Source organism: Callorhinus ursinus, unplaced genomic scaffold (assembly GCF_003265705.2).
Source record: "Callorhinus ursinus isolate GAN/ISIS: 27379988/994484 unplaced genomic scaffold, GSC_fseal_2.0 scaffold1, whole genome shotgun sequence".
NCBI lineage: Eukaryota > Metazoa > Chordata > Mammalia > Carnivora > Otariidae > Callorhinus > Callorhinus ursinus.
The window spans coordinates 10,377,136-10,401,606 of NW_027397063.1; the positions used below are offsets into that span (position 1 = coordinate 10,377,136).

At 41.3% G+C, this 24,471-nt stretch overlaps 1 protein-coding gene and 2 long non-coding RNA genes across 8 annotated transcripts in view; 2 read left to right on the top strand and 1 right to left on the bottom strand.

Annotated features, from left to right (window-relative positions):
* Window positions 1-10,497, bottom strand: part of LOC141372589 (uncharacterized) — a 47,718-nt gene extending 37,221 nt beyond the window's left edge. Inside the window, exon 1 of the long non-coding RNA XR_012377881.1 lies at window positions 10,326-10,497. This is a non-coding gene — a long non-coding RNA (uncharacterized lncRNA). The remainder of the gene's footprint in view (window positions 1-10,325) is intronic.
* Window positions 10,498-10,607: 110 nt separating this feature from the next.
* Window positions 10,608-24,471, top strand: part of APP (amyloid beta precursor protein) — a 265,110-nt gene continuing 251,246 nt past the window's right edge. For 4 of the 6 annotated variants that reach the window (XM_025872545.2, XM_025872550.2, XM_025872556.2 and 1 more), the window contains exon 1: window positions 10,608-10,808. In XM_025872545.2, coding sequence (XP_025728330.1) covers window positions 10,752-10,808 — 57 coding nt within the window. In that variant the 5' untranslated portion in view covers window positions 10,608-10,751. The remainder of the gene's footprint in view (window positions 10,809-24,471) is intronic. The other 2 variants (XM_025872531.2, XM_025872539.2) reach the window with 1 other exon arrangement.
* Window positions 11,082-14,028, top strand: LOC141372591 (uncharacterized). Its single transcript, XR_012377885.1, has 2 exons — window positions 11,082-11,457; window positions 12,023-14,028. It is a non-coding gene; the product is annotated as an uncharacterized lncRNA (long non-coding RNA).

The following is a 24,471-nucleotide window of genomic DNA, read 5'->3' on the forward strand; positions in this document are numbered from 1 at the left end:
TGTAGTTTGCATTATATTTCTACTGACTGAACTAATGTAGACCAGCATGGCAAATTTCATTGTGCCCTTTTCCTGGTTTGTGTTAGTCACCCAAAAACCCCTAGATTCCTAGCTCATCCCTCATCATCCATCAGCCTTGAATATCCCCCAATCTCCACGAATCCTGAATCTCTTTCGCCGTACCTCGTGGAACCTGTGGCCCATCATTAGCCAAGTTCCCCTATCCCTCAGCTCTTCTCTGCACATTTCCTTCCCCTTCTTGCTCTAACTCAGTGGTTCTAAAACACGTCTGTGCATTAGAATCACGTTGGGAATTTTAAATAAATCAATGCCCAGGCCTCATTTTCAGAATGTACCGTCAGAATCTCTGCTGTAGGGATAAAGCTTCTGAATGTTTCAGTAGCTCACCCAAGTGATCCTAATGTGCAGCTGGGATTGAGAACCACCCATTAAGCCAGTGTCAATGTCCCACCTACTCCAACTCCACATCGTGCTAGTGAACATGGCTGGCAAAAAACACACAGCATGCTGACCGCTCTCCGTGAAGACTGACCTAAAGTGGATTTAAGCTATCTGGCAATCCTACCATTTTCCCCTTGTCCATGCACTACCTTTCTCTCCTGAGAGAAATATTCTTCCCCTCCATCCTCATGCTCAGCCCATGACATTGCTGTCTAGTTAAGTGAAAACGTGGAAGAAATTAGTAACAACCTCCCACAAACTCCCTCCGCTGCATCTACCCCACCTGCCTGCCTGTCTGTCCATATATATTCTTTCCCCATTGTTATCGCTTTCCCCATTACTATAACTCAGGCTGTCCAACAGAACGTTCTGTGATCAAAATATTCTATGTTGGCGCTGTCCAGTAACGTGATCACTAGTCACCAAGGGGATCTGGCAGCTAGAGCCTATAGGCCACAGTTCAGAAAATCAGATGTGAGGTTGGAGAAGAAAAAGGAGGCCTAAGGGAACACTGGATAGGTGTTTTAAAACTTCTGAAGGGGTGTCCTGTGGATGAAAGTGGAGTCACTCTCTGCATTTAGCTTTACTCTACATGGCAGAATTAGGGGTAAAAACCAGAAGTAAAGAGAAGGTAAATTTTTTTAATTAATTAATTTATTTATTATTGATGTATAATTAACATACAGCATTCTATTAGTTTCAGCGTACAGCATAAAGATTTAACATTCCTATACCTTTCTCAGTGCTCATCACGATAAATGTACTCTTAATCTCCTTTATCTTTTTTACCCAGCCCTCACACACCTCCCCTCTGGCAACCATCAGTTTGTTCTCTGTATTTGAGAGTCTTCTTCACTTCTTTATCCATTCATCTACAGATGGACACTGGGGTGGTTTTCATATCTTGGCTATTACAAATAATGCTGCATAAACATAAGGGTGCACATATCTTTTTGAATTAGTGTTTTCATTTTCTTTGGGTAAATACCCAGTAGTGTGATTTCTGGATTGTAGGGTAGTTCTAGTTTTAGTCTTTTGAGGAACCTCCATACTGTTGTCCACACCGACTGCACCAATTTACATTCTCACCAACAGTGCACGAGTGTTCCTTTTTCTCTATGTCCTTGTCAACACTTGTCTTTTTCATTTTGGCTATTCTGACAGGTGTAAGGTAATATCTCATTGTGGTTTTGATCTGCATTTCCCTGATGAGTAGTGATGTTGAGCATCTTTTCATGTGTCTACTGGCCATCGGTATGTCTTCTTTGAAAAAATGTCTATTCAGGTTCTCTGCCCATTTTTAATTGGATTATTTGTGCTTTTTGTGTTTAGCTGTATAAGATCTTTATATATTTTGGATATTAATCCCTTATTGGACATATAATTTGCAATATCTTCTCTCATTTTGTAGGATGCCTTGTGATTTTGTTGATGGTTTCCTTCACTGTGCACATTTTATTTTGGTGTAATCCCAATAGTTTATTTTTGCTTTTGTTTCCCTTGCCTGAGGAGACAGATCTAGAAAAATGTTTCTACTGCCAATGTCAAAAAAATTATTGCCTATGTTTTCTTCTAGGACTTATATGGTTTCAAGTCTCACATTTAGGTCTTTAATCCATTCTGAGTTTATTTTTGTGCATGTTGTAAGAAAGTTGTCCAGTTTCATTCTTTCGTGTGTAGCTTCTAGTTTTCCCAGTACCATTTGTTGAAGAAACTGTCTTTTCCCCATTGTAGATTCTTGCCTCCTTTGTCACAGAAAAGGTTAACTTTTAGCTCGATATAACAACAAAAACATTCTAGTGAAATTTTTATGTTTCTGGAAGAGAGCTCCTAATAACAGGAAATAAGAAAGCAGACACCAAATAACTGTCTCAAGAATATTGCAGGTGAGAGACCTATATTCGTGGGAGGATCAAACAGGTTATTTCCAAGTTGGGTTCCAACTCCCAAGTTTTTAGAAAGATAAGCCAAGTTTGGATGAGGAAAAATACCACCACTTCATAAAGTATGGCTGGCCTCTGTGCCCCACTGTTTTTATGACTCAGGTCTGATGAGATGTCCAGACGAGATGAAATGAGCATGAGAACCAGGGGGACTAGGGCCAAGCTTTGCCCATAAAGAGTCAGAGGACTGGATGCAAGTCACCCCACTTTTCTGGGTTGCCAATGAGTCCTCATCATAGAAAGGCTTGGCCTACATGAGCACAACATCTGCTTCAGTTCTAAACACTGTAATTCTGTGTTCTTTTTCAACTCACAGGAACTGGAAAAGAGCTGGAGATGAATGGGTGGAGGCAGCCACAGGATATTACAAGATGGGTGGGGGGAGCACCTGGCATATTCAGAGTAAAGGAAAACCATGTTAAATCAGATTCTCCCTCACCAGAGAAATGAAAGATAAGGTTCCTCAGGGCCAGCCATCCAACATCTCTTTATCAAGTGTGTGGAAGGTGAGAGAGCTCCAAGCTTGAAAAATCAGGATGAAATTTACACACAGAACTGTTTCTCAATCCCAAGGGACGGATAAAGCCCGAGGTTGTGCTGTGTTTTGGTTCATGGAGACTAAAGGTTACAATGAATGATTAATGCTGAAGACTAATTCCAAAAAGAAGCACGCCTAATGAGGGAAGGCACATCCTGTGCGTGTTAGAGCTCCTTGGTCTTGGCTGAAAAAATATCTCTTGTGCATGTTGTCTAGGTGTTGAATTATTGAGACTAATATTGACAGTATTAAAGACTTGAGTTACTCCAACTGTTTCTAATATCTTGGTCTACCTTTTTCTAGGTATCACCTGAATATGCCTGTTGGAGTTGTTTAGAGATTTTGGTGGAGAAGCACCAAACAATGTCGATAGAATCTGAGGAAAAAAAGAAAAACATTTCCCAGTAGCTCCCAAAGAGTTGAGGCTAAAATGCTACAATGGAGTTTCAGCAAATCTATGACTTGTTTTCTTATGAAGGCCAAAATTAGTACTGAATTTGAAGTTTTCTAAGACTTAAGCCACGGTTAATAATAGGGCTCTAGGATCATCTAAAAACCAAGACTTGTGTTTTCACCATTTTCCCTGTTGATTTCCATCTTACTTTATTCTTCCTCTCCAAAAGGCAATGGCCTGCCTTGTTCCCCTTTTTATTTAGTATAAATCTCTTACCAGGCTTCACAAACTCACCGGAACAAGGTGGTCATTGGGCCCTTAGCTCTGTGAAGTTTAGATAACAGAATCTGTTTTCACTTGATCATTGGAAAATAGAAATGACAACATTCCTTTTTAGATAGGGCTCCCTAAACCTTTTATTTTTCTTTTTGGTACAATAACAAGGGCTGACAGCACCTCTTGACACCATTAGCAGTAAATGAATTTTTCATAAAGACTAACAGAGAAAAACTATGGGAACTTAGAGGTGGTTTTCTTTCTTTCTTTCTTTTTTGACCCAGAGAGCTATAATTTCTCATGTCTTTACTTTCCATGTATTCTTTATGAGAAATTTCAGCAAAAGCTTCTTAAAATTAATCCAATAGCTGTCTCCTTCAATTCTCTTTCCTGGAAGTCTTCACTTATCGATGGAGAGGTCCTGGCCACTTCTTAAGGGCCCCTATCCGGGAAGATGAAATGCAGTACAGTGAACTCAAGTTTTATCCTGAGGCGTATCTTTGTAAAATCAGCAATACTTTTTACATGAGGAAATTTAGAGAAGCAGGCTCAAATGTGAATTGAATTCTGTCCAATTCCCCCCCGGAACTGGGAAGATGCTGGTCCTATACTTGCATATGTGTGTTATAGATATTCAAAGACTCTAAACCGGTCTCTTCCATATAACACACATTATAACTCCTATTTTAAACTTTCAGAATGCCTTTTATGGCATCTGTTATGCCCTACTTTAAAATGCCTGTCAGCCTATTATTTCTACTTTCGTCCTTTATTAATCTATCTTGAAGGTCATGTGTGGAAACACCTTTCAATGGAAAGAACCCATCTACTTTGACAAAAATGTACACTTTAAACCTTCATTATTGCAAGGGTCTTAAAAAAAAAAAAAAGTCCAGGAGTCCATTAAAATGCCTTCAAAGTAGAGTTCCCTAAAACTTGCTTGGGGAAACCCTAGCCCCAGGAGTTGATGCAGTCAACAAAAATCGGGGAGAGAGAAGGACACTGTACAAAGAGCTATAAAATTCAATCCACCCGGCAGCATTTTAAAGGGTGGCAGGCATTCTAAAATAAAGGTATGTGCTTAATTTTATTGAACCGCATATTTCTCAAACTTCTCTGATGACAGAACTATTTCTGTATATGTATTTAACCCTTAGTAACACACTGCTCTACAAGGTTGACCCAGTACACAGTTAGGAAATTGTGCTAAAAGACGTTATTCTTCCCATTTTTCAAGAATCCTTATTCTAGCTCATTCATGTATTGGAAAATAACCTTGAGACAGACATATAACTCAAGTCCTTCTCACACTGTATCCACAGGAGTATTTATGGTTCACCTCCCAGATACCACATCTCTAAGTGACGAGTTGGTTGTTACAAGTAAACACGAGACATCTCTGCTTTTTGTGATATCATGGTAACTTCATCTGAATAATTCTTGGATCCTCGGCTGGGGACAGGCCGTCAGTCATCACAGACAACTGTCCCATCACATTGCCAACATTTATCTCCCGCTTGCCACCCTTCAGTCTCCACAGACCATATTCAAGTTCCTTCCTATCGTATGTACTTCTGATCCCTACCTCCAAACAAACTAAAAATCAAATGTATCATTTCCCTCACTAAAAAAAAAAAAAAAAAAAATTGTCATTAATGGTGTCACCCACAGCTCACTCCCAATTACCAGCCCCGTCATGAGCACTCTGGACGTACTTACATGGTCCTTCCTTAGAATATCCTCCTTCTAGCTCCCCATCCTTTTCTTTTTATTGTGATTATCAAATTCCCTGCAAAAGTACCTTCTTCCTGATGTCCCTGATTAACCCTTTCAAGTGCTATAGGCTTATGATTCTAATTTTCTTTTGATGCATTCATATACATACACACGAATACTTTACACAAAGTTGTACTTACTGATACAAGTTTTCCACCATGCCAATTTTTTTCATTTAAGTTGAGATGTAATTTATTTATAATAGTTATATTAAGATAATATATATATATATATATATATATATATATATATATATGAAACTCATTACCACAGTAAGTTCAGTTAACATCTATCACCATCATAATTCCTTTTTTTTTTTTTTAGGTAGGCTCCATGCCCAGCGTGAGCTCATGACCCGGAGACCAACACCTGAACTGATATTAAGAGCCAAATGCTTAACCAATTGAACCATCCAGGTGCTCCTTTGTGATGAGAACTTTTAAGATCTACTCTCTTAGCAACTTTCAAGTATACAATGCAGTATTGTTAACTGTAGTCACCATTCACTATGCCTTTTTCCTCCCCAAATATTTTTCTCACATAAACTTAAGCTCTTTAAAGGGAGTGAATGTATCAGGTTTTTATCCTTCCCACAGTGGAAGTGTACAAATATTTGATTGATCCACCAATGCTAAACACTTTCATTCCCAGGAGTTCTATTTACTTTAACGGGAATAAATATCACATGGGACATCTGGTAGATACAGCAAAGTCAGGTGTTTGCTTAGGGACAAAAGTTATATACTGAATGCCTATGAAGCTTTTATTTATTTGTTAGTCGGTTTGTGTGCTTTGTCATTCAGGATGTTGTTTATTTATAAAAGGTGTTCGTGAATACTTAAAGCATAGCTGCCTGGAATTTTCCCAATCATTTTAGGGTTAGGTAACACTTCTCTGGCTACTGTCTTCGCTAGGATTTTGAAAGTTGAGTTACTTATCAAAGACTCTAGAACTCCTCTCTCCTTAAAGAGGTGAACTGAAAGGACAATCCTAAGTATGATTTGTGTGGAGACAAAGAGGGCCTCATTACCTTACAGCAGAACATCCCTCAGCCTCAAAGTCTGTCACCCTGCAGAGTGTTGGCAATGGCCCCAGGCCATGGCAAGCTGGGGCTTCTGGCAGCTGCTCTGGGAGTAACTCCTCTTCACCATGTGGCGTGATCCTCCATTCTGCAGGAGGGACCAGCCCTGTGAAAGACTCTCAGCGCCTCTGGCAAGTAGCCTTTCCAGTCCTTTCTATCTGCAAACAGGATGCATATCTTTCACATACCTGTGACATGCCCTTGGGAACAGTCAAGGTTTTGCCCGGTTCTTCGTGTATCACTTAATTCTACAGCTCCATCCCTTTCTCTCCCACTCAAGAAAGCATATTGGAATACAAATGAGTAGGCTGATAAAAAAGTCACCTTGAATCTGCTCTCATTTACTTATTTATTTTTAAAGTAAATCATCACAAATTTGGGACTTTTATTGGCAACGTATTACTTAGGGACCCACCTAAGTAACACTGGGTTGACAGCTACTGTGCTGATAGCCCCTGGCAAGGTCGATGCAAGGTCACAGTAGGACTATCCTGGTCACTAAGTGACAGCTAATGTGAATTCCTGTTCTCTCAAAAAAAGAGAACTGATTTCTATCGTCAGTCAGGCACTGTGTTAGGCACTGAGTTGGGCACTATACCACCTGATGAGGGAGGATGTTCAGCGATGGAGGCTCTGGTGGCTTCCATAACTATTACTGAAACTGATGGGTAGTCGTCAAGATGTCTCAAAGTCTGAGCCCTTTTCCACCCTTGCATATTGCTGCCCTATTAAAATTCTCTGAAGAAACAAATCGGTGTTATTTTTGTACAGTCTCCATTAAATCCTCCTGCTACCGGATTGACTTTCTACACTTCCTATCTCTCAGATTGGCATGCATGGCCTATTCTTTTTTGTTTTCTCCCCTTTTTATTCAATAAGATAAGGCAATATTCTGTTAAATTAGTCCTTGTGGGAAACTCGGAATTACCACCATTCTTCAAACAAGTTATGCAAGTCAGCACCAACAATGGTGCCCAGTTAAATATTTGATTTTGTTGTCCCACTGAGTTACTACTGAATCACACCAAGTCCATTTGTAAAGTATGACTTACTTGAACCTGAGGCCTACCCTCTGAAGTAGTTTTATGTAAGTGATTGCAGGGAAGAACTCATTTTAGATGTACTGCATTGTTTGAAGATAGATGAACACTTCGTGGATGCCATAGTGAAGTAAAGGCCCATGAATGAAGTAGTTAACTGAAGAAAAAGGGCAGGTGAAATGTCTCATCCTCTGCCAACAGGCAGTTCTGTTACACAGGTGTAGTCAAGTGCAGGTAAGTTAAGTGCTAATTATTCATTTAAAAGTTTATGTCTATTCGTTAGAAAGAAAAAAAAATCTTACTATGTGAAAAACTGCACTCATCATTGGGAGAAAATACTTTATGATGAAAAGCTTGAATGCTATTTACAGGTTCGAGTTCTGTAGATACTGAAGGCTGCAGTGAAGACAAGGAAGTAATAATGCCCTTTAGTCATTGAGAAGGTCGAGAGAGATAAGACAGAATACAACTCAAGATCTACTTCTGGTCTACAAGGAGGAATCGGCATGAAGTTCTAGAAAGGAAGACGGTTAAGGGGCATGTGACACTCTCAGGTGTGTCACAGTGCCATCACAGGGAAAACCAACCCTACCGAGAGCTTGATTGTGGTCTTTTAGATTCCAGGATTGTGAGAAAATAAATTTCTCTGGTGTGGAAAAGACTAGTTGCTTGGTCATGGGGATACAAAAAGGGCGCCTAAGTGGGAAGTTAAAGGAAAGGAATATGGGCTTTCAATGGGGCAAGAACTTTCTAGTAATCCTAGAGCCCAAAGACAGAATGCATTGTCTGAAGAGCTATGGAACCTCTCGCAAACTGAGGCATTGAAGCCTCTACTAGGAATGCTGGTGTGGAGTGTCCTGCCAACGGGTGGTCATTCCCATCCACAGTTCTACAGTGTTCTTCTAGCTAGGGATGTTCTTGTATTTCCTGCTCAGGGGACCCAGAAGACACCTCAGGGCAGGAAATGGCATTAAATGCAGAACAGAGATAGTGGTTGAAAAGTAAAAGCCATCAGCATCTCGGAGTGGTGACAGAACAGGAGAAAATGTAAAGAATGTCCATCATTCTGACACAGTCAGGAGCTAATCATCTTTCCTTGGGGAACATCTTGTCCAAGGAATGTGTGAGTGCTGTGAATTTCAACAGGGGAAAGAGAAAATGCTAAATCTAAGAACTTTTATTTTTATAGATTATAACTTCACCTCTATATTTTTTTATTTGTGCTTAATAAAAGTCCCTTACTCTTAAAAATTGCTTCCTGGGCATACATTCTGCATGACACAGGGCCCAGGGTTCAGAAGGAGTCCCATGATTGGTTTAACATTCTGCTGTCGCCACCTTGAATTATTTAATTTTGGGGGTGCCTGGGTGGCTCAGTGGGTCCAGCCCAGCACAGGGCTCCCTGTTCAGCAGGGAGCCTGCTTCTTCCTCTCCCAATCCCCCTGCTGTGCTCTCTCTCTCTCCTCTCTTTATGTCAAATAAATCTTTTAAAAAATAAAATATTTAATTTTAGAACAAAGGGTTCCACCTTTTCATTTTGCAGTGGACCTTGCACAATTTGTAGCTGGCCCTGCTCCCTCCCCATCTTGGAGTTATACTCCTTTTTGCATTCAAATGCCTTCAATTGTTCATACAAACCTAGGATGGAGGGAATTGGCTTGGTGAATAAATGTGTGTTGTTATTTGCTGTTGGTATTTGCTTAGCTTCAGCTTCCTATCTTATAATCAGGAATAACAGGAAGGGCCTCACTGGCTTTTGTAGGAAGTATAGAACATAAAGCATGTAAACAAATATTACCCTATAACAACTATTTGCTATTATTTTTTAAGGACACTCAAAGAACAAGGAAAAAAGTAGCCCAAGGGTTAGGATTGGATGCCTTGAGGGGGGAATGACAGAAGACAACATTTAGGAGAGGAGCAGAGGAATGCTGACTTCTCAGGAGGGAAGTCAGCATCCTCCTGGCTGAGCCTTGATCCCAATAGGCCAGAGGCTGTGGTTTCATTCCCTCCCACTAGCACCACAGTGGACGGTGGCTTAGTGACTAAAGTTCCTTCAGGTTAAGAGCAGGGAATACAGCTGGGCAGTTCTAGACCATTCTAGCCCAGCTAAACACTAGCCGGGGAATTGGATGGTTTGTGTTTAATCTAGGAGAAAGTGGGTTCCCAGCAGGTTCATTTCTGTAATTTAGGACAGACACAATGACGAATAAGGACAGAGTTTGAGGTCAGGAGTTCTTAATTATGAAGGTCGAACAGGAATCATCTCTCCAAATCTCTTCCCTCTGAACTTTCACTTCACTCTCATCTCGGATGGATATTACAACCCTGCCTGATTAAAAAAAAAAAAAATCCTGGCTGACCATCCCCTTCCCAAAACAAAAACCAAAAGCACCCAACAAATAAGCAAAACTTTTTTTTTTTTTTTTTTAAACCCTTCCTTCAAGGAGAAGTAAATAGGTCGCCTCCTTCTCCGCCAGGTCCGGTGCCTTTCTCCTTTGGTTCGTTCTAAAGATAGACATTCCAGGTTGCTCCTGGATGTTTTTGACGAAAAAAAAAATGAGGCTTTTACTCTCTCAACAAGCAAAGAAATTCCTATTTCCTTTAAGCTTGTCTCGTTCCTATTCTCTTCCAGAAACGCCTCCCCACCCCCACCAAACCAAGGCAAAAAACGAAATGCGGCTAAAAACGCACCCCAGCAGCAGCCCTTTATACGACATCCCAGAGAGGCCTGCAGGGTCGGATGAGTCAAGCTCACGGGAACGAGCGGGGAGCGCTCCCGACTTTTCTGGAGCCCAAACGTCCTACGACTCACCTTTCCCTGATCCTGCACCGTCCCGCTCCCGGCTCCAGACTCTCCCTCTCGCTTGCGGAGCCCGGGGGGCCGGCGGCCGGGGCGGCGCGTGGGGCGCGGAGAAGGCGAGGACGCAGCACCTGTGGGCGCCGGGGGCGCGGGGCCCTGCCGGCCCGAGCGCGCGCAGCTCCCCGGCGGCTCCGCTAGGGGTCTCTCTCGGGTGCCGAACGGGGTGGGCTGGATCAGCTGACTCGCCCGGCTCCGAGCTCAGCCGCCGCGCTCCAGCTCCGTCAGTTTCCTCGGCAGCGGCAGGAGAGAGCAGCCGGAGCGAGCAGCCGGAGCGGCGCGAGCGCGGGGCCACCGGAGACGGCGGCGGCACCGGCAGAGCAAGGGCGCGGCGGATCCCACTCGCACAGCAGCGCACTCGGTGCCCCGCGCAGGGTCGCGATGCTGCCCGCTTTGGCACTGGTCCTACTGGCCTCCTGGACGGCTCTGGCGTTGGAGGTGGGTGCCGCGCCTCGGAATTGGGGGCGGGGGGGGGCGAAATACGGTGGGAACCCGATTCCCCCAAGTCTTTAATCCGAAAAAGCCGGGGGCAGTCCAGGGAACCCGTCTTCCCTCCACGTCCCACGCCCCCGCTTGCAGGCGCCCTGCGCATCCGCGCCTCCGGCCCAGCCCTGCCCCGGGGACTGGCGCCCCGGCCGGCGGAGAGGGAGCTGGCGAGGCGTCGGGCTCCCCGATCCGCGCCGGTTGGGGGCGAGGAGGGGTGGAGGCGATCCTGAGCTAGGACCCTGACTCAGTCCCCAGCCTCGCGGGCGGGGGCCGGGAGAGGCGAGAGACTTCCAGATGGGGGGAAGGGGGAGGGAGCACGTGGGGAAAACCGAAAACGCAGCGTCCCTGGATCCTGTCGCTGCCCTTCCTTCTCTGGGGCCCTGGGGAGGAGGAGGCGGGACAGCTCGGGAAGCACCCCCCTTCCCTTTGCCTTTTCCGCCCCGTTTCACCTTCCCTTCTCAACCCCACCACCCCTTCCCTCCCGGACCTTCTGCTCTTTCCCTTTGGCGGCTGCTCGCTGCGGCCGCCTCAGTGCGACCCCATCGGGGTCACGCACCACCTTCCGCAGGCAAACTTTGTACATTTTGCGTCTCCCTTTTGTGTAAGTTGAGAGAGATGGGAGGGGTCGGAGACCCACGGCCACCTCGCACCTTCCCCAAGCCTGGACGGCCCTGGCGTTCGCTCCGCACCTTTAGCTTCTTCCGGGGAGGGAGACGGTTCCCGGGAACAAAAGCCGCGACACCCCGCCCTCGCCAGCCCGGGGCGCGGTGGCTGAGCCAGCCGCCTTGGTCTGTGAGCCACCGCGGCTCCCGCCCGACTCCCTTCCCGGCGCTGCGCGTCTGTCCCGGAGGGGGCTGGGGCGCTGCTGGGGCCGCTGTGGCGGAGCCTCGGGGCCCCTCTACAACCACCCCCCCATCACCTACGAGGTTTGCAAATTCTGTGCTGGGCTGGAAAGTCCTTGGGGAGAAATATGCGGACAGTGGGGTGTGCGTCTGGTAAGGGCAGTGGCGGGTGGTGGGGAGGCACGAGCTCTCCCCTCCTGTGCATCAAAGGAGGCGTTTGTCTGATTAAGGCGCGGCCTCTTCCCTGGCAGCGCCGGGCCGTCTGGTTTAGCCCCCCTGGGGGCGCGAGCGGCTGGGGAGGGTCCTCAGGGTCTTTTTTTTTAGGGTGCAGATAAAAGGATTGAATTGAGTGAAGATTAAGACGGAGAAGATGGCGCCTCTGCAGTGCAGCAAAGAAAAGCGGTGTGGAGGCTGCAGCCTGGTGAAATCCACCCACCGCTAGGTGTATAACAAGTCTTCTCCATTCATCCAACTCTCGAACATTCAGCTAACGCCTGTGCAAAACGACTTATCTTTCTTTTTACCTAAAGATGCTAAGAAGTTGTTTGCGTGACACTTGGGGCAGAAGAGCTTGTATTTCGCATCCTTTGGGTTTCCATTTGGTATCTTCCCATTTGCAGTCTCTCCCAGTTTTTCCAATTTGTTTTCCTCCTTTTCCAAAAAAGCATTTCCCATACCAGTGTCTTTCTGTAATTACACGGAGGCTATGCATATTATCACACCACAACAGTTTTTTAGTCCCTAATTTGCAAGGTCATTGAACTTTTTTCCCTTCTTTTACCTGTAAGTGGCTCAGAAATCACCCTGAGACTGGTTAAAACAGATTGATGCAAGAGGCAAAGCATTTAGTAGTTTCCCCTATTTTTTAAAAATGCATTTAATTAAGGGGATTCTTTTTTCCTCCAGTTACTTAAATTTATTCCTACAAGTATTTCCTTTATTTTCCTGATTGTCTTCCTACACACTAAAAGATACACAAAGTAATTAAAAGCATATCATAACCTTTATATTTGAAGTTTTTGCCAAAATGTAAATATTTAACATTTTTGACCACTGTTGTTTTTTTCTTTTTTCTGTATAAAAAGAGGCAGCATGTAGGCAAATATGGCTCAGATTTATTTTTTGGCCTGTGTGCATTTCTTCGCTTTCTGCCATTCTTTTGGACATTTTTACTTGTTATTGCCACTTCCTTCAAATAGTGGAGGTGAAATGCAGATTAGTCCATTTTGCAAAGCATTGGTGGAAGGAAGGGTAAGCAATTCACTCTAATGAGGTTTGAGGGGGATTATTCAGCTATATCTGTGTCCACTGAAAGATGTAATTATGAGTTGAGTGTCTTTTGTAGGGCTTAGAAAATAGGGCCACCACAGGTGGCTCTAAAAAATGAATAAGGACAATGATAATGGGGCCTCCACTTTAGGGGTTATTACCTGAGTTGATGAATTTGCCTGGTGTATTGATAGAGTATGAAATTAAAGGGCTCTAACATTTATTTAAACTTGCTCCTTTAAATTTGAGTTTACTGTTTTGAGGGGTTTCACCTAAACGGGGGTTTAACCTAGAAACATTGATTTGCTTTGATGATGGTGCTAATTCACAGATTATAGATACCTACTCATACTGACTAGTACTGCCCGAAAAGTAGACATTTGTACGCAGAATCGTGGAGCCCAGGTTTGATCGTGATCTATAAGGAGTCACTGTTTCTTGCTAGTCAACGGGAAGTCATGACAACCAGCACGGCACAAAAGCTTCTCTCTTGTCACCCTAACCAGCAGAGACGCCTGATGGCACTTGGGAGGCTATTAGTACTGCAGAGAAGTATTCCAGATTGAATAATGACCCCTGGTTCTGATTGGGAAAGGCAAAAGGAACACGCAACTAAATAGATTACAAGGTTAAGTTGGGAATGACTGATTGAAAATAGTACAAAAGAAATAATGTGGTCCACTGAATAATGGTTTGAAGGAAAACAGAGAGGTTATCCTGTGGATAAGGCTTTCTCCTTGTTGCTGGAGGCTCCTTATTTTTATGTTACTGTTTATGGTATACTGGAGACTTCTGTATAGATATTTGTCTGAAGATGAAGGTTGTCAGTCGTTCCAGAAATAAGCGTAGCTATTATATGCCTTTCATGTGGTCTCTAAATTGTCACTGAAGAAGTGCAATAAAATTCAGTAGAAATGTACATTCCATTCCTGCAAACTGGATCTGGGTGGGGACATAGATTACCTTAAGAGACTTACAAAGCATCTTTAATATAGTTCTTCTTTAATCTCTGCTTCATTATGTCAAAAACGCAAAAATAAACCTTATGAACGTACTTTAAACGTCAGGTTCCAGGTTGGAAGGTTTAATTTGGCTGCATTCCCCTGCTCACAGGAAGTTTGCAGACTAAATAGGAAATAGAAAGTGTTAAAGACCAAGAGGAAAGTACAGATTAAGTGGTTTACTGAGTAAAAGCCGTACAGTGTAGACATCTATATTCAAGGAATAAGGAACAATGAGATGAGATAATCCTAGAGAATTTCCTGGTAGTTCATTTCCAGCCAGCGTTGTACCCCGGTCTGGGGAAGGGAGTGTAAATCAGACCTCTCCCAACCTTTCCCCTCCCAGACACACACATACACACACACACACACACCCTGAGGGCATGGGTGCAGCAAATGTGGGGTTTGATTTTCTTAAACCCTCCATCTATTCATTCCGGACAGTTCTACTGATTCTCTTTTTGGGCCAAACCCTGTCCACAGCTCTGAAAATACTGTGACTGTCTTTTCGTTCATGAAGCTTCCAGTCTGTTGGGAAGACAGACAAGAAACAAAATCATTATAAGTTTATGTTCATGAACTGTGACAGAAGCTGAAGCTGAGACAGAAAGGGAGGGGCAGGGTACACTCTTTGGGGCTTCAGAATAAGGAGTTGAGGCGGAAGGGGCCCAAAGCAAGATCTAAGGGCTTTGCTACCGCATCCTCAGTAGGAGCTTGACTGAGGGAGTGAGTACATGACGATAAAAGTGATTCACTGGGCCACCGGGAGGAGGGTGGGAACATAAAATGTTATGTTTTGTTTTTTGCTGGTAGTTTCTATGTCTCCGTGTTCTACTTTATTGTAAAATGGTTTCCATCTCACAGTGGGCTCCCAGATACAGATGTATGGAGTGGGGATTGATGCTAAATACCGCCTCCTGCAAATCTTTGGACGTGCTGTCACCCTGTGTCTCAGAGCCAATATACAGAGACACCGTCATGAGGAGGGGCTGGGGGGAGCTGGAGAGGTGGCAGGCAGAGGAAGTTCAGGTGAAGGAATAAGCATGCCCCCTGACTGAGTAGCAAGTTTAATCAAAATGTTTATTTCTTAATATGTTATTGTTATTTTTAAAAAATAAAGCCAGCAGTACCTAAGCCTTCAAACTGAATTCGCAAATGAAAACCATAGTGAAGGGGAAAATGTTAAGTGACTATTTCTTCAGTGTAATATGGATAGCTTAAGAAATAACCATTTCCATGAGGACACTAGTATTTTTCTTTGAAAAAAATATTCTGTGTTTTTTCCTCTTCAGAGTAATCCTGATTAATAGATAGGCATTACTGGTACCTTTTTAGAAGGAGAAGTCCACCAGAAATAGGGTTGGAATGACTGCTCTAGAAATAAGGTACAGTACTAACACTGATTGTATTGGTATAAGTATAGTACTGTGGAAGTCTTACCAATAGTATAGTTGGTTGACACATAGTTTGTATGTTATGTGCATTATGTACTGTATTCTTACAAGAAAGGAAGCTAGAGAAAAGAAGATATTAGGCAAATCATAAGGAAGAGAAAGTACATTTACGGTACTGTACTGTATTTAACAGAAAAAGTCTGATAAGTGGACCCACATAGTTCAAACCCTTGTTCGAGGGTCAACTGTAATTCATTTTAAAAAAAAATCCTCGGACATGTTCATCAATAAATAGTTCTATGAAAATGTAATGCTTGATAGATTAGTTAGCTGACTGTTTCAAGTGGGTGGAGACAGAGGACTCAGGTTCACATGTATGAAATTTTAGCTGCAGTAAGGAGCTTACATTTAGTTTGGCTACATTTTTTTAAGAAACCTATAGTACAGTGTTTAGCTTGAACTTTGCTAGGATTATAGTATTTTATGAAAGAAGGTAGTGCTTGAAATGGGGAAGATGAGAGGTTTTTAAAAACCCAGCTCCTATGGAAAGTAGTGAAACTGTTGCCACACTTACAGTATTCGTTATGATACCAGTGTGATGTTAGGCCGGCAATATGTGATCTTTTAGATTCTCACGTGTTCAAGGAAGGTAACATCTCACACTGATCAAGACCCTGGACGAGGGCAGGATTGCCTGGGCTTAAATCTTGGCTCTGTCCCTTTTGAGCTATTGACTGTGGGCTAGCTCCATACCTCAGTTTTTTTCTTTGTAAAATGGGGATATATGTGTGTGTCTGTGTGTATAAACATATATATGTAAAATGCTTGGAACAGTATATGACTTAATGTATATAATATGATGGTACCTTATAGGCACTGTGTGTTAGTTACTACTGTATGTGATGATGATGATGTAGAATGGATATATTTAAGTCACATATGGTTGAAAGGTAAAACAAAAAAAAAATCTATATGATGTTTGACTTATTGATTACTGCACTTAATTGACCAGCTAAGATTATTGCAGGAAATTGACAGTTTTCTAAAAAACAAATGAATTTGATTTAAATTTTAAAATGACATACTACAGATAAAATTTTTAGACTACATTTTAAAATTTCATTCACCAAATACATATATTTTATATTTCAGTTGACTTTTTTGTAAAACATTAAGATAATTTGTGTTCAATGAAAAGTTAAAGCATAAGCAGTTTTTATACAAATGGAAAGACCCTATTTTGAATGTATGCATGTGGGCAGCTTGCCACATTTGTCTGATATTGAGCAAGTTTGTATACTGGCTTGATTATTAACTGTGCTATTAGTTGATTATCAGCTATGGGCAAGGACCTATGAACAAGCTAGTTTTAGTTTTTAGCAAAATCTCCTCTAAAAAAATGAATAAACCAGTTTGCCCATCAAGGCCAAAATGGAAGATTTCAAATGCCAGCAAAAGATTTTTGGCTTAAAATGGAGGTGTGAAATGATCTTCACCAGAGTACAAGGAAACCAAAAAGACTGCTTGAGAATGCAGCATTTCTAGAAGAAATAGTTTTTAAAATAAAATGAATTATATTATCAGATGATGGCTAGCACATCTTATAAAACTTTATGGTCATCTGCTTAATTAAAAGCATACTCTGAAAAATCAGCATAGTTTGTTTATTATAAAATAAGAGGTTTTCAATCTCCATTTCAAAATTAGGCTAAGGATATTTGAGAGTACACAAAATTGGTGTTACTGAGGTTGAGGAATGATTAACACATGGAAGAATCCATAAGCAAAGTACCAAGGAATCTGTGTGGGTTTTTGTTAATACCAACTTTGTATTTATTTTTGTCCTACTCAATCAAAAAAAGTGGGTTCAAGTAGGAGAATGTAATTATGTAGCCATGTTTGGAATAAACATCCTGCTCAGAGAAGATCCAGTGAGAAATGAGTGAGGTGGCACCCTCATCCTATGTATAGTGTCAATGAGCAGGGACAAGGCATAAGCAAGATGAATGTTTCAGAAAAGGGAAAAAAACAATAAGCATGTTTTGTAGATGAACGAATTCTAGAATTTTTAAGGTCTTATGACTGATGGATCCCCAAACAGTGTTTGTATCTTTGAATTTCCAGATGGTCTTTCTCTTTACTTTTTCTTTCTGGGTTCAAATGATTTTTAGCTGAGAAATTTTTGTTTGAGCAAGAAAAGTTAGTCTTTTGGCCGGGGTTGGGGGGAGGATTAATTTTGTTGATATGAAATTGTTCTTGGCCTAATTCTCTTTCTTAGAGAATCTAACAATTTGTCCTGTGCTCTCAGTTTGCTTCCATAAAAACCCACATCGTGTCTTCCTTGAAGAATATTAGGAAGTCATTCGAGATGATAGAGAGTGACAAACTACTTTTTTGGCCTTGAAGACTTCCTAATGAGAATAAGAGATCTGGTATATCAAGAAAAATCATCTGTGTTACATGAAGAAATGCATTATTACTCTTGTGTCTTTGTTAAATTTCAAACCTTTAATGACTAATATATTTTGACCATGTGGAGAAACTTTGCAGGAAGAAACACAAGAGATTTATTCCCACCCTTGTGGTATATTTGTGTACCTTGGATCTGACCCCTCACCCCCCAGTGACCACAAACTCCTTTGTTCAATGTTTCCATGTCTGCATGTACTTAATTACTATAAAATTAATGAGGCAATTTAAGTTTTAGTTTTAATCAAAAATAAAGTAGTATTGTGTATTAAGGCTTGATTAGTCCAAAAAGGAACTTTTTATATCTGCCCCTACTATTGGATGAATTTTCATAAGCATAGTTACTGTTTTTATACATAACGTTACTCAGTTATTTTATAAGGGAATTTATAGGCACACATGATAAAGATAGACAATGTGCTATCTTAACCATATTTATTGATTTTTTTTTGTCTTTCAAAAAAGAAGTATCCTCATTTGCTTTGAAGGTTGAACCTTTATTTATTTATTTATTTATTTTTTATTTTTACTTTTTAAGAGAGAGAGAGGGAGCATGCAAGCGGGGAGGGACATGGATGAGGGAGAGAGAATCCTAAGCAAGTTCCACACCCAACACAGAGCCCGATGCAGCTCAATCTCACGACCCTGAGATTGTGACCTGAGCAGAAATCAGGAGTTAGACACCTAACCCCCTGAGCCACCCAGGCGCCCTGAAGGTTGAACCTTTAAAACTGACACAAATTTTTTGAAATCTTAGCAAACTTTTCAGACACTAACATTAAAATGTATCATGAAAATTGATATTTGAGATCAAATCTTTCCCATACTGATGCTCTTAATTGCTTATTATGGCTTGTTTAAACAAATACAGTTTTGTCAGCGCAGCATATTGATTTGAAAATATAAGCGATGAGTTCTTAAGAAACTCCCATAGAAACTTGCAAGTATTGCAGATTGATCATTCTAAGAATAATTTATTCACAGATACTTACATATTAAATTTATTCACAATTTAAAATTAAAGTTTTTATAGAAAAGTTAATAGCTTTTTTTTTTTTACATACGCAGAGAGACGGATTTTTAAGGGCACCGCTAGCAAAGGAAAATGTACTTTTTCATTTAACAAATATTTCTGAGTCTCCTGCCCTTAAGGGAGCTTACAGTATAGTGAATAAAATAAAATAAAATAAAATAAATAGGACACAGTAGGGGACCAGGAAAAAATTAAGTTGGGTAAGGGGTATCAGGGAATGCTATGTGGAAGTAGTTCTGGGGTAATCTTTTATGTGATATCAGGAAAGGTCTCTGATCTTGTCACTATACAAATGTAAACTTAGATATTTGGGGGAGAGAAATATATATTCACCACGATGTGGAAGAAAAACTGGGGACGGGGATCTACTTTAGAGTAGCTAAATAATTAAAAACAATGGTCACATAGAAAAATTAATCCTGGTTGTGATCACAGTTTACTATACCTGTTTCTTTTTCTTTTTTAAAGCATATTTATATTTTTTTAAAGATTTATTTACTTATTTGTCAGAGAGAGAGCACAAGCAGGGGAAGCGGCAGGCAGAGGGAGAGGCAGGCAGAGGGAGAAGCGGCAGGCAGAGGGAGAAGCAGGCTCCCCATTGAGCAGTGAGCCCGATGTGGGGCTTGATCCCAGGACCTTGGGATCATGACCTGGGCCAAAGGCAGACGCTTAACTGACTGAGCCACCCAGGCATCCCTACTATACCTGTTTCATCACTACCACTGCATTTAGTATTTACTAAATATTTGATAAATATTTTCAGTGAGTACTCTAGAAATTTTATATTGTGGTGATAAAGAATCAATGTGTTTAATTCTTGACATTTGAATTAACTTGCGTCTAAAAAATTGTGAATGACCCTTCACTACAAGTGTTGAGGGAAAATTAAAGCCTTTTAAATAAGATTTATTTTTTCAGCCCTTTCTGAAACATTTTATTGTGAAAAGGTTTCATAAATGCTGTCAATAACTTAATGTTCAGTCATTTGCAACTCTTTATTTCAGAAATCAGTTGACCAAGCAAAAAGTGTCTCGTTCTTGAAATGCTTTGTCAATCCTGAGATTGATTGGGACAGTTTTAATTGAGGGTGGCAAGAAATGATTTTGTTTGAATAAGATTTGTGTATTGGAATTAAATTGAGTGGCCATCAAAATGAAAATTTCATTATCATTGTCTTTTCTGTTTGCTGCTTTTTTTGCTTTTTTACAGCTAGTATTTACTTTTTACTTTAGTGTGAGCCAGGATTGGAATTGGCCCTTTAAGACAAAAATTGAGTTCTGCTACTTCTATTCTCTAAAAGAATTATACTATTCAAGTTCACGGGCTTGAAGCCATTGCCACTATATGTTATTAACTTGACAGGCATTAAAAATCTAATTGAGGTCATTATGATTAGCCTTGTATCTTTCTAGTGTTTTTTCTCAGGCTTATTTTTAATGTTATATGTCAACTGTTAAATCCTCTTACACCCCAGAGTCCAGAAAATTTAAATCCAATAACAGTGAACTATATTTTAAAATCCTCCAGTTGTTTTGTGTGGGGGAACGTTCTTGGCTAACTGATGGGACGTTGGAATGTGAAGGCAGTTTACATATTGCTGTTAGCTTGAGGAATGCGAAGGGCTCCACTTGCAAGAGCACATTTGTGACAAAATTGCAGTTTTGAAGTCACCGCATACTTGTTCAGTGAAGTATGAGAGGAGGGAGTCCTCGAAAGGTGGCCACATGACGGGAAGGCCCAAACAGTAGGAGCGAGGCTGCTGGATAGAGACGTTCTTAAGACAGTGCGAGTCCCGGGAACTAGGAACTGAGTAATTTATCAGCATGGCCATTCAAGACAGGTGGGACAAAGATAAGACTGGGGGGCAGGGAGGACATACCTCAATGAGCAAGATAGGAAGCGCTTTGTTTCCAGCCAATTTCTTGTCTGTACTTGCAATTTGAATATTTCACATCACTTTGTGAGCTGGACTCAAAGATTAAATTTTTATCACGGTGAATTTTATAATTGTGAAATTTTGGTCATGTTGTAAGGGCACCGATGGGAAGTATTCAGTTTTTTGGGAGTATTTCTTAACATGTATGTGTTTTTAGTTGTATTGATTGATTTCATAAATAGCTGATTAGGAGATTAGAAAGAAATTTTAACATAATTTCCCCCCCGGAGGGGAAAAAAAAAAGACATTGGTTAAAATATTATTCTACGGGCTTATTACCATTGTTAAATTATTGATGCTTTTTAAAAATTCTGACACATAACCTCATTGCTTGCTTTGCTCATTCATCTCAGAAGTGGAGCCCTGAACACAAACCCAAGCCTATTGATTGATTCTTCTAGCAGATGAGGGGAAGGTTTAATGCAGGATGTTTAATTGGATATTTGAATTATGTGCTCATGTGTTTTGTCCCTATTCCAAATTTTCTCAGGGCGGTTGTAATTGAGTTCTGTGATACTGACACCAGTTTGGAGTTATGTTTTTTTATTATTATCAGTTTATTGTACTGCCTTTCTCTCCCCTTTTCTCCTGGAAGTTTGAGAACATCATTCATTTTACGGGCATGTACTGGATGCCTTCTGTGTTTCATTGGTGACAGAAGCACCATAATCTTTGTGGGGCTGTGAGTAAACAAAGAAGTAACTGAGCTTGTGCCTTGAAGGATTTTGCAGCCCGATAGGGGAAGAAAGAGATGCAGAAAGAATTAGGCCCCGTACGCTGAAGGCTCCCGCAGGGGAACGTACAAAGTCTCCGTAGCAGAGGCAGGCAATATTTAAACCAGGTTTCAGGGATGAGCGGGGCTTAACTCTGGGGCATGGTAAGGACTTCCAGACAGAAGGAACAGGGCAGGTGTAAAGGTTCGAAAGAGGAAGACTTAGGAATGTGGGTGGGAAAGATGGTGTGGGGATGGTAGGAGATTAACAGCTTTCGATGCTTTGATGAGTTCGAACTTCATTTTCTTGGCAGTGGGGTTATTTTTAGATGTTCCTAAAATGGGGGAAGCCATTGGGTGACTGTGGTTCGGGTACGTTTAGGAGCCTTTGCTGAAGTCCTTGTCAGTATCTGCTTTATCCCATTAGCCGGGTGGTAGCACCTAACTGCAAGGGAGGCCGGTGCATGTAGTATATTGACTGGAATATCGCCACCAGGAATACGTGCTAGATTCTTCTCTTAGAGAATAAGGAGAGGACAGGATATTGGGTGGCAAACAGCTGCCATTCTGGAATGTGCAGGGAATACAGTACAGGGATGTAGAGGAAAATGGGTGGATTCCTGAACATTCTGAATCAAACCAAAGGAAAGATTCTCTGTGAGCAATTAGAGTAGGTTTTTGGGATTTGCCCACTTCTTGTCTGTCGGCTAACCACACAGGAAGCACATCTTTAAGAATGGAGGAGGAGATGGGGAATGCTTTTTTATTTTTATGGCAGCAACACCCAAGAGCTGAGACTTCACTCTGGCCATTTGTACCCAAGGTGGTTTAGACTTGTGTTCCTGGGAAACCCTTCCAGTCAGGGTGATGGAAGAAGAGAGAATTCCAGTGGCTCCTTGGAAAGTCATGGCAGGGCGCTTGAGCAGGGCATGCTCAAGTCAGTTTACTGTCCCTGTTGGTACACTGTCTTTCATTTGATCTAGAGACTTCCCTAAAGCAACCCTGTGGTGCTTGTTCTTTGAAAGGAATAGCAAATAAAACAAGCTTTGAGGTTTTTAGAAAAGAGCATGATACTGAGAACCTCTTGAGCTAGATTTGTCTACCATGTTCAGCTTTTTTTCACAGCTACACAGCCTTTCAGATATGTTTGTGCACACCTGTGTTATTAAAACAGAATGGAACAATCTGTGGAAAAGAGAAAAATAAACCTTAATATATTTACATGAGTAAAAAATGGAACTGCCATTTTAAAATTCGTCTTACTTCCTTATCTCTTTTTTTATTCAGTTACTCTAAAAGTGGCCAAATGAAGATACTTATCAGAAAGTATGTAATGAAATAAAGATGTGGGAAAACCCTAGAGTCCTGAGCAGACTAGACATAATTGTTCATGTTAGGGAGTGTGTGAGGTTTTATAGTAGGTATTTAACAGCACCCGAAGATGTATTTAATATATGTCCTAATACAGGGCCACCTGGGTGGCTTAGTTGTTACGCGTCTGCCTTCTGCTCAGGTCATAGTCCCAGGGGCCTGGGATCGAGCCCCACATCGGGCTCCCTGCTCAGCGGGGAGCCTGCTTCTCCCTCTCCCACTCCCCCTGCTTGTGTTCCCTCTCTTGCTGTGTCTCTCTGTCAAACAAATAAATAAAATCTTTAAAAAAATATGTATGTCCTAAGAGTTTTATATATGGTACATGGTTCTATCTTAAGGAAACGTCTAAAATATCAAGGTTCCCCTACAACTACTCTTGGTTTTATTTTCTGCATTCTTTCTTTTTGAACCCTTGATTGTCTTTTTTTTTTTTTTTAAGATTTTATTTATTTGAAAGAGAGAGACACGGCGAGAGAGGGAACACAAGTGGGGGAGTGGAAGAGGGAGAAGCAGGCTTCCCGCAGAGCAGGGAACCCGATGCAGGGCTTGATCCCAGGACCCCCGGATCGTGACCTCAGCCGAGGCAGACGCGTAACAACTGAGCCACCCAGGAGCCCCCTTGATTGTTTTTTTTTTTTTTAAACTTTTTATTTATTTATTCATCAGAGACAGAGACAGAGAGAGAGGCAGAGGGAGAAGCAGGCTCCCAAGGAGCAGGGAGCCTGATGCGGGACTCGATCCCAGGACCCTGGGATCATGACCCGAGCTGAAGGCAGACGCTTAACCATCTGAGCCACCCAGGCACCCCCCCCTTGATTGTTTTTAAGAGTAATCAAAAGCATTGTTCAAGATTGGTCATCTTAAATCTGGGCATTGATTTTGTTTTTATTTTGAAGTATCAAGGAAATATTTTATCTTCTAAGTTCTAGAGACTGTATTCAGAAAAACAGACAATAATTTGTATGTATCGGGAATAGTCATTGATTGATAATGAGAATCAGAAAGAGTAGCCTTTTTGTGTTTGAATGGATATTTCTCTGTGGTACCCTGGCCATATTTTGAAATTGATACTTTTTCTTTCCTCCTAAAAAGAGAAGGTGGTAATTATATAAGTTTGAAAATTTTTTTAAATTATGGTAGGGTGGATAGAAATTGAAAATATGAGGAAATCATGATCTTTAATTCCAGCATAATTTTATAATGGTCATAAATAGTTTGTGGAATTTGAAAAAGTAATTTCACCAAAGGACATGCATTTTATGCTGGATTCTGTTCTGTTTTTATATAGCTGAAAATACTTGACATAGTAACTGGCCATACTTTAAGCCCAGTCTGAAATGGGTTTGCCTTTAGTTGGCTCTGGATTGCAGAGTTAGGGACTATTGCTGGTTTTATTGACTTTAAATAGTTGGCAGTTTATTTTGCAGGCAGTTAGACATATGCCTTTGTTTAAGAACACCTCACTGAAGAAGTTGGCAGTCCAGGAATATGTTCTGAGAAGAACACTTGAGTTTTCTTGATTGAGATTCTTAATTTACCTGAATCGTATAAATATTTTATTAAGTTTGTTCCTAGCCTGTTGTATCTC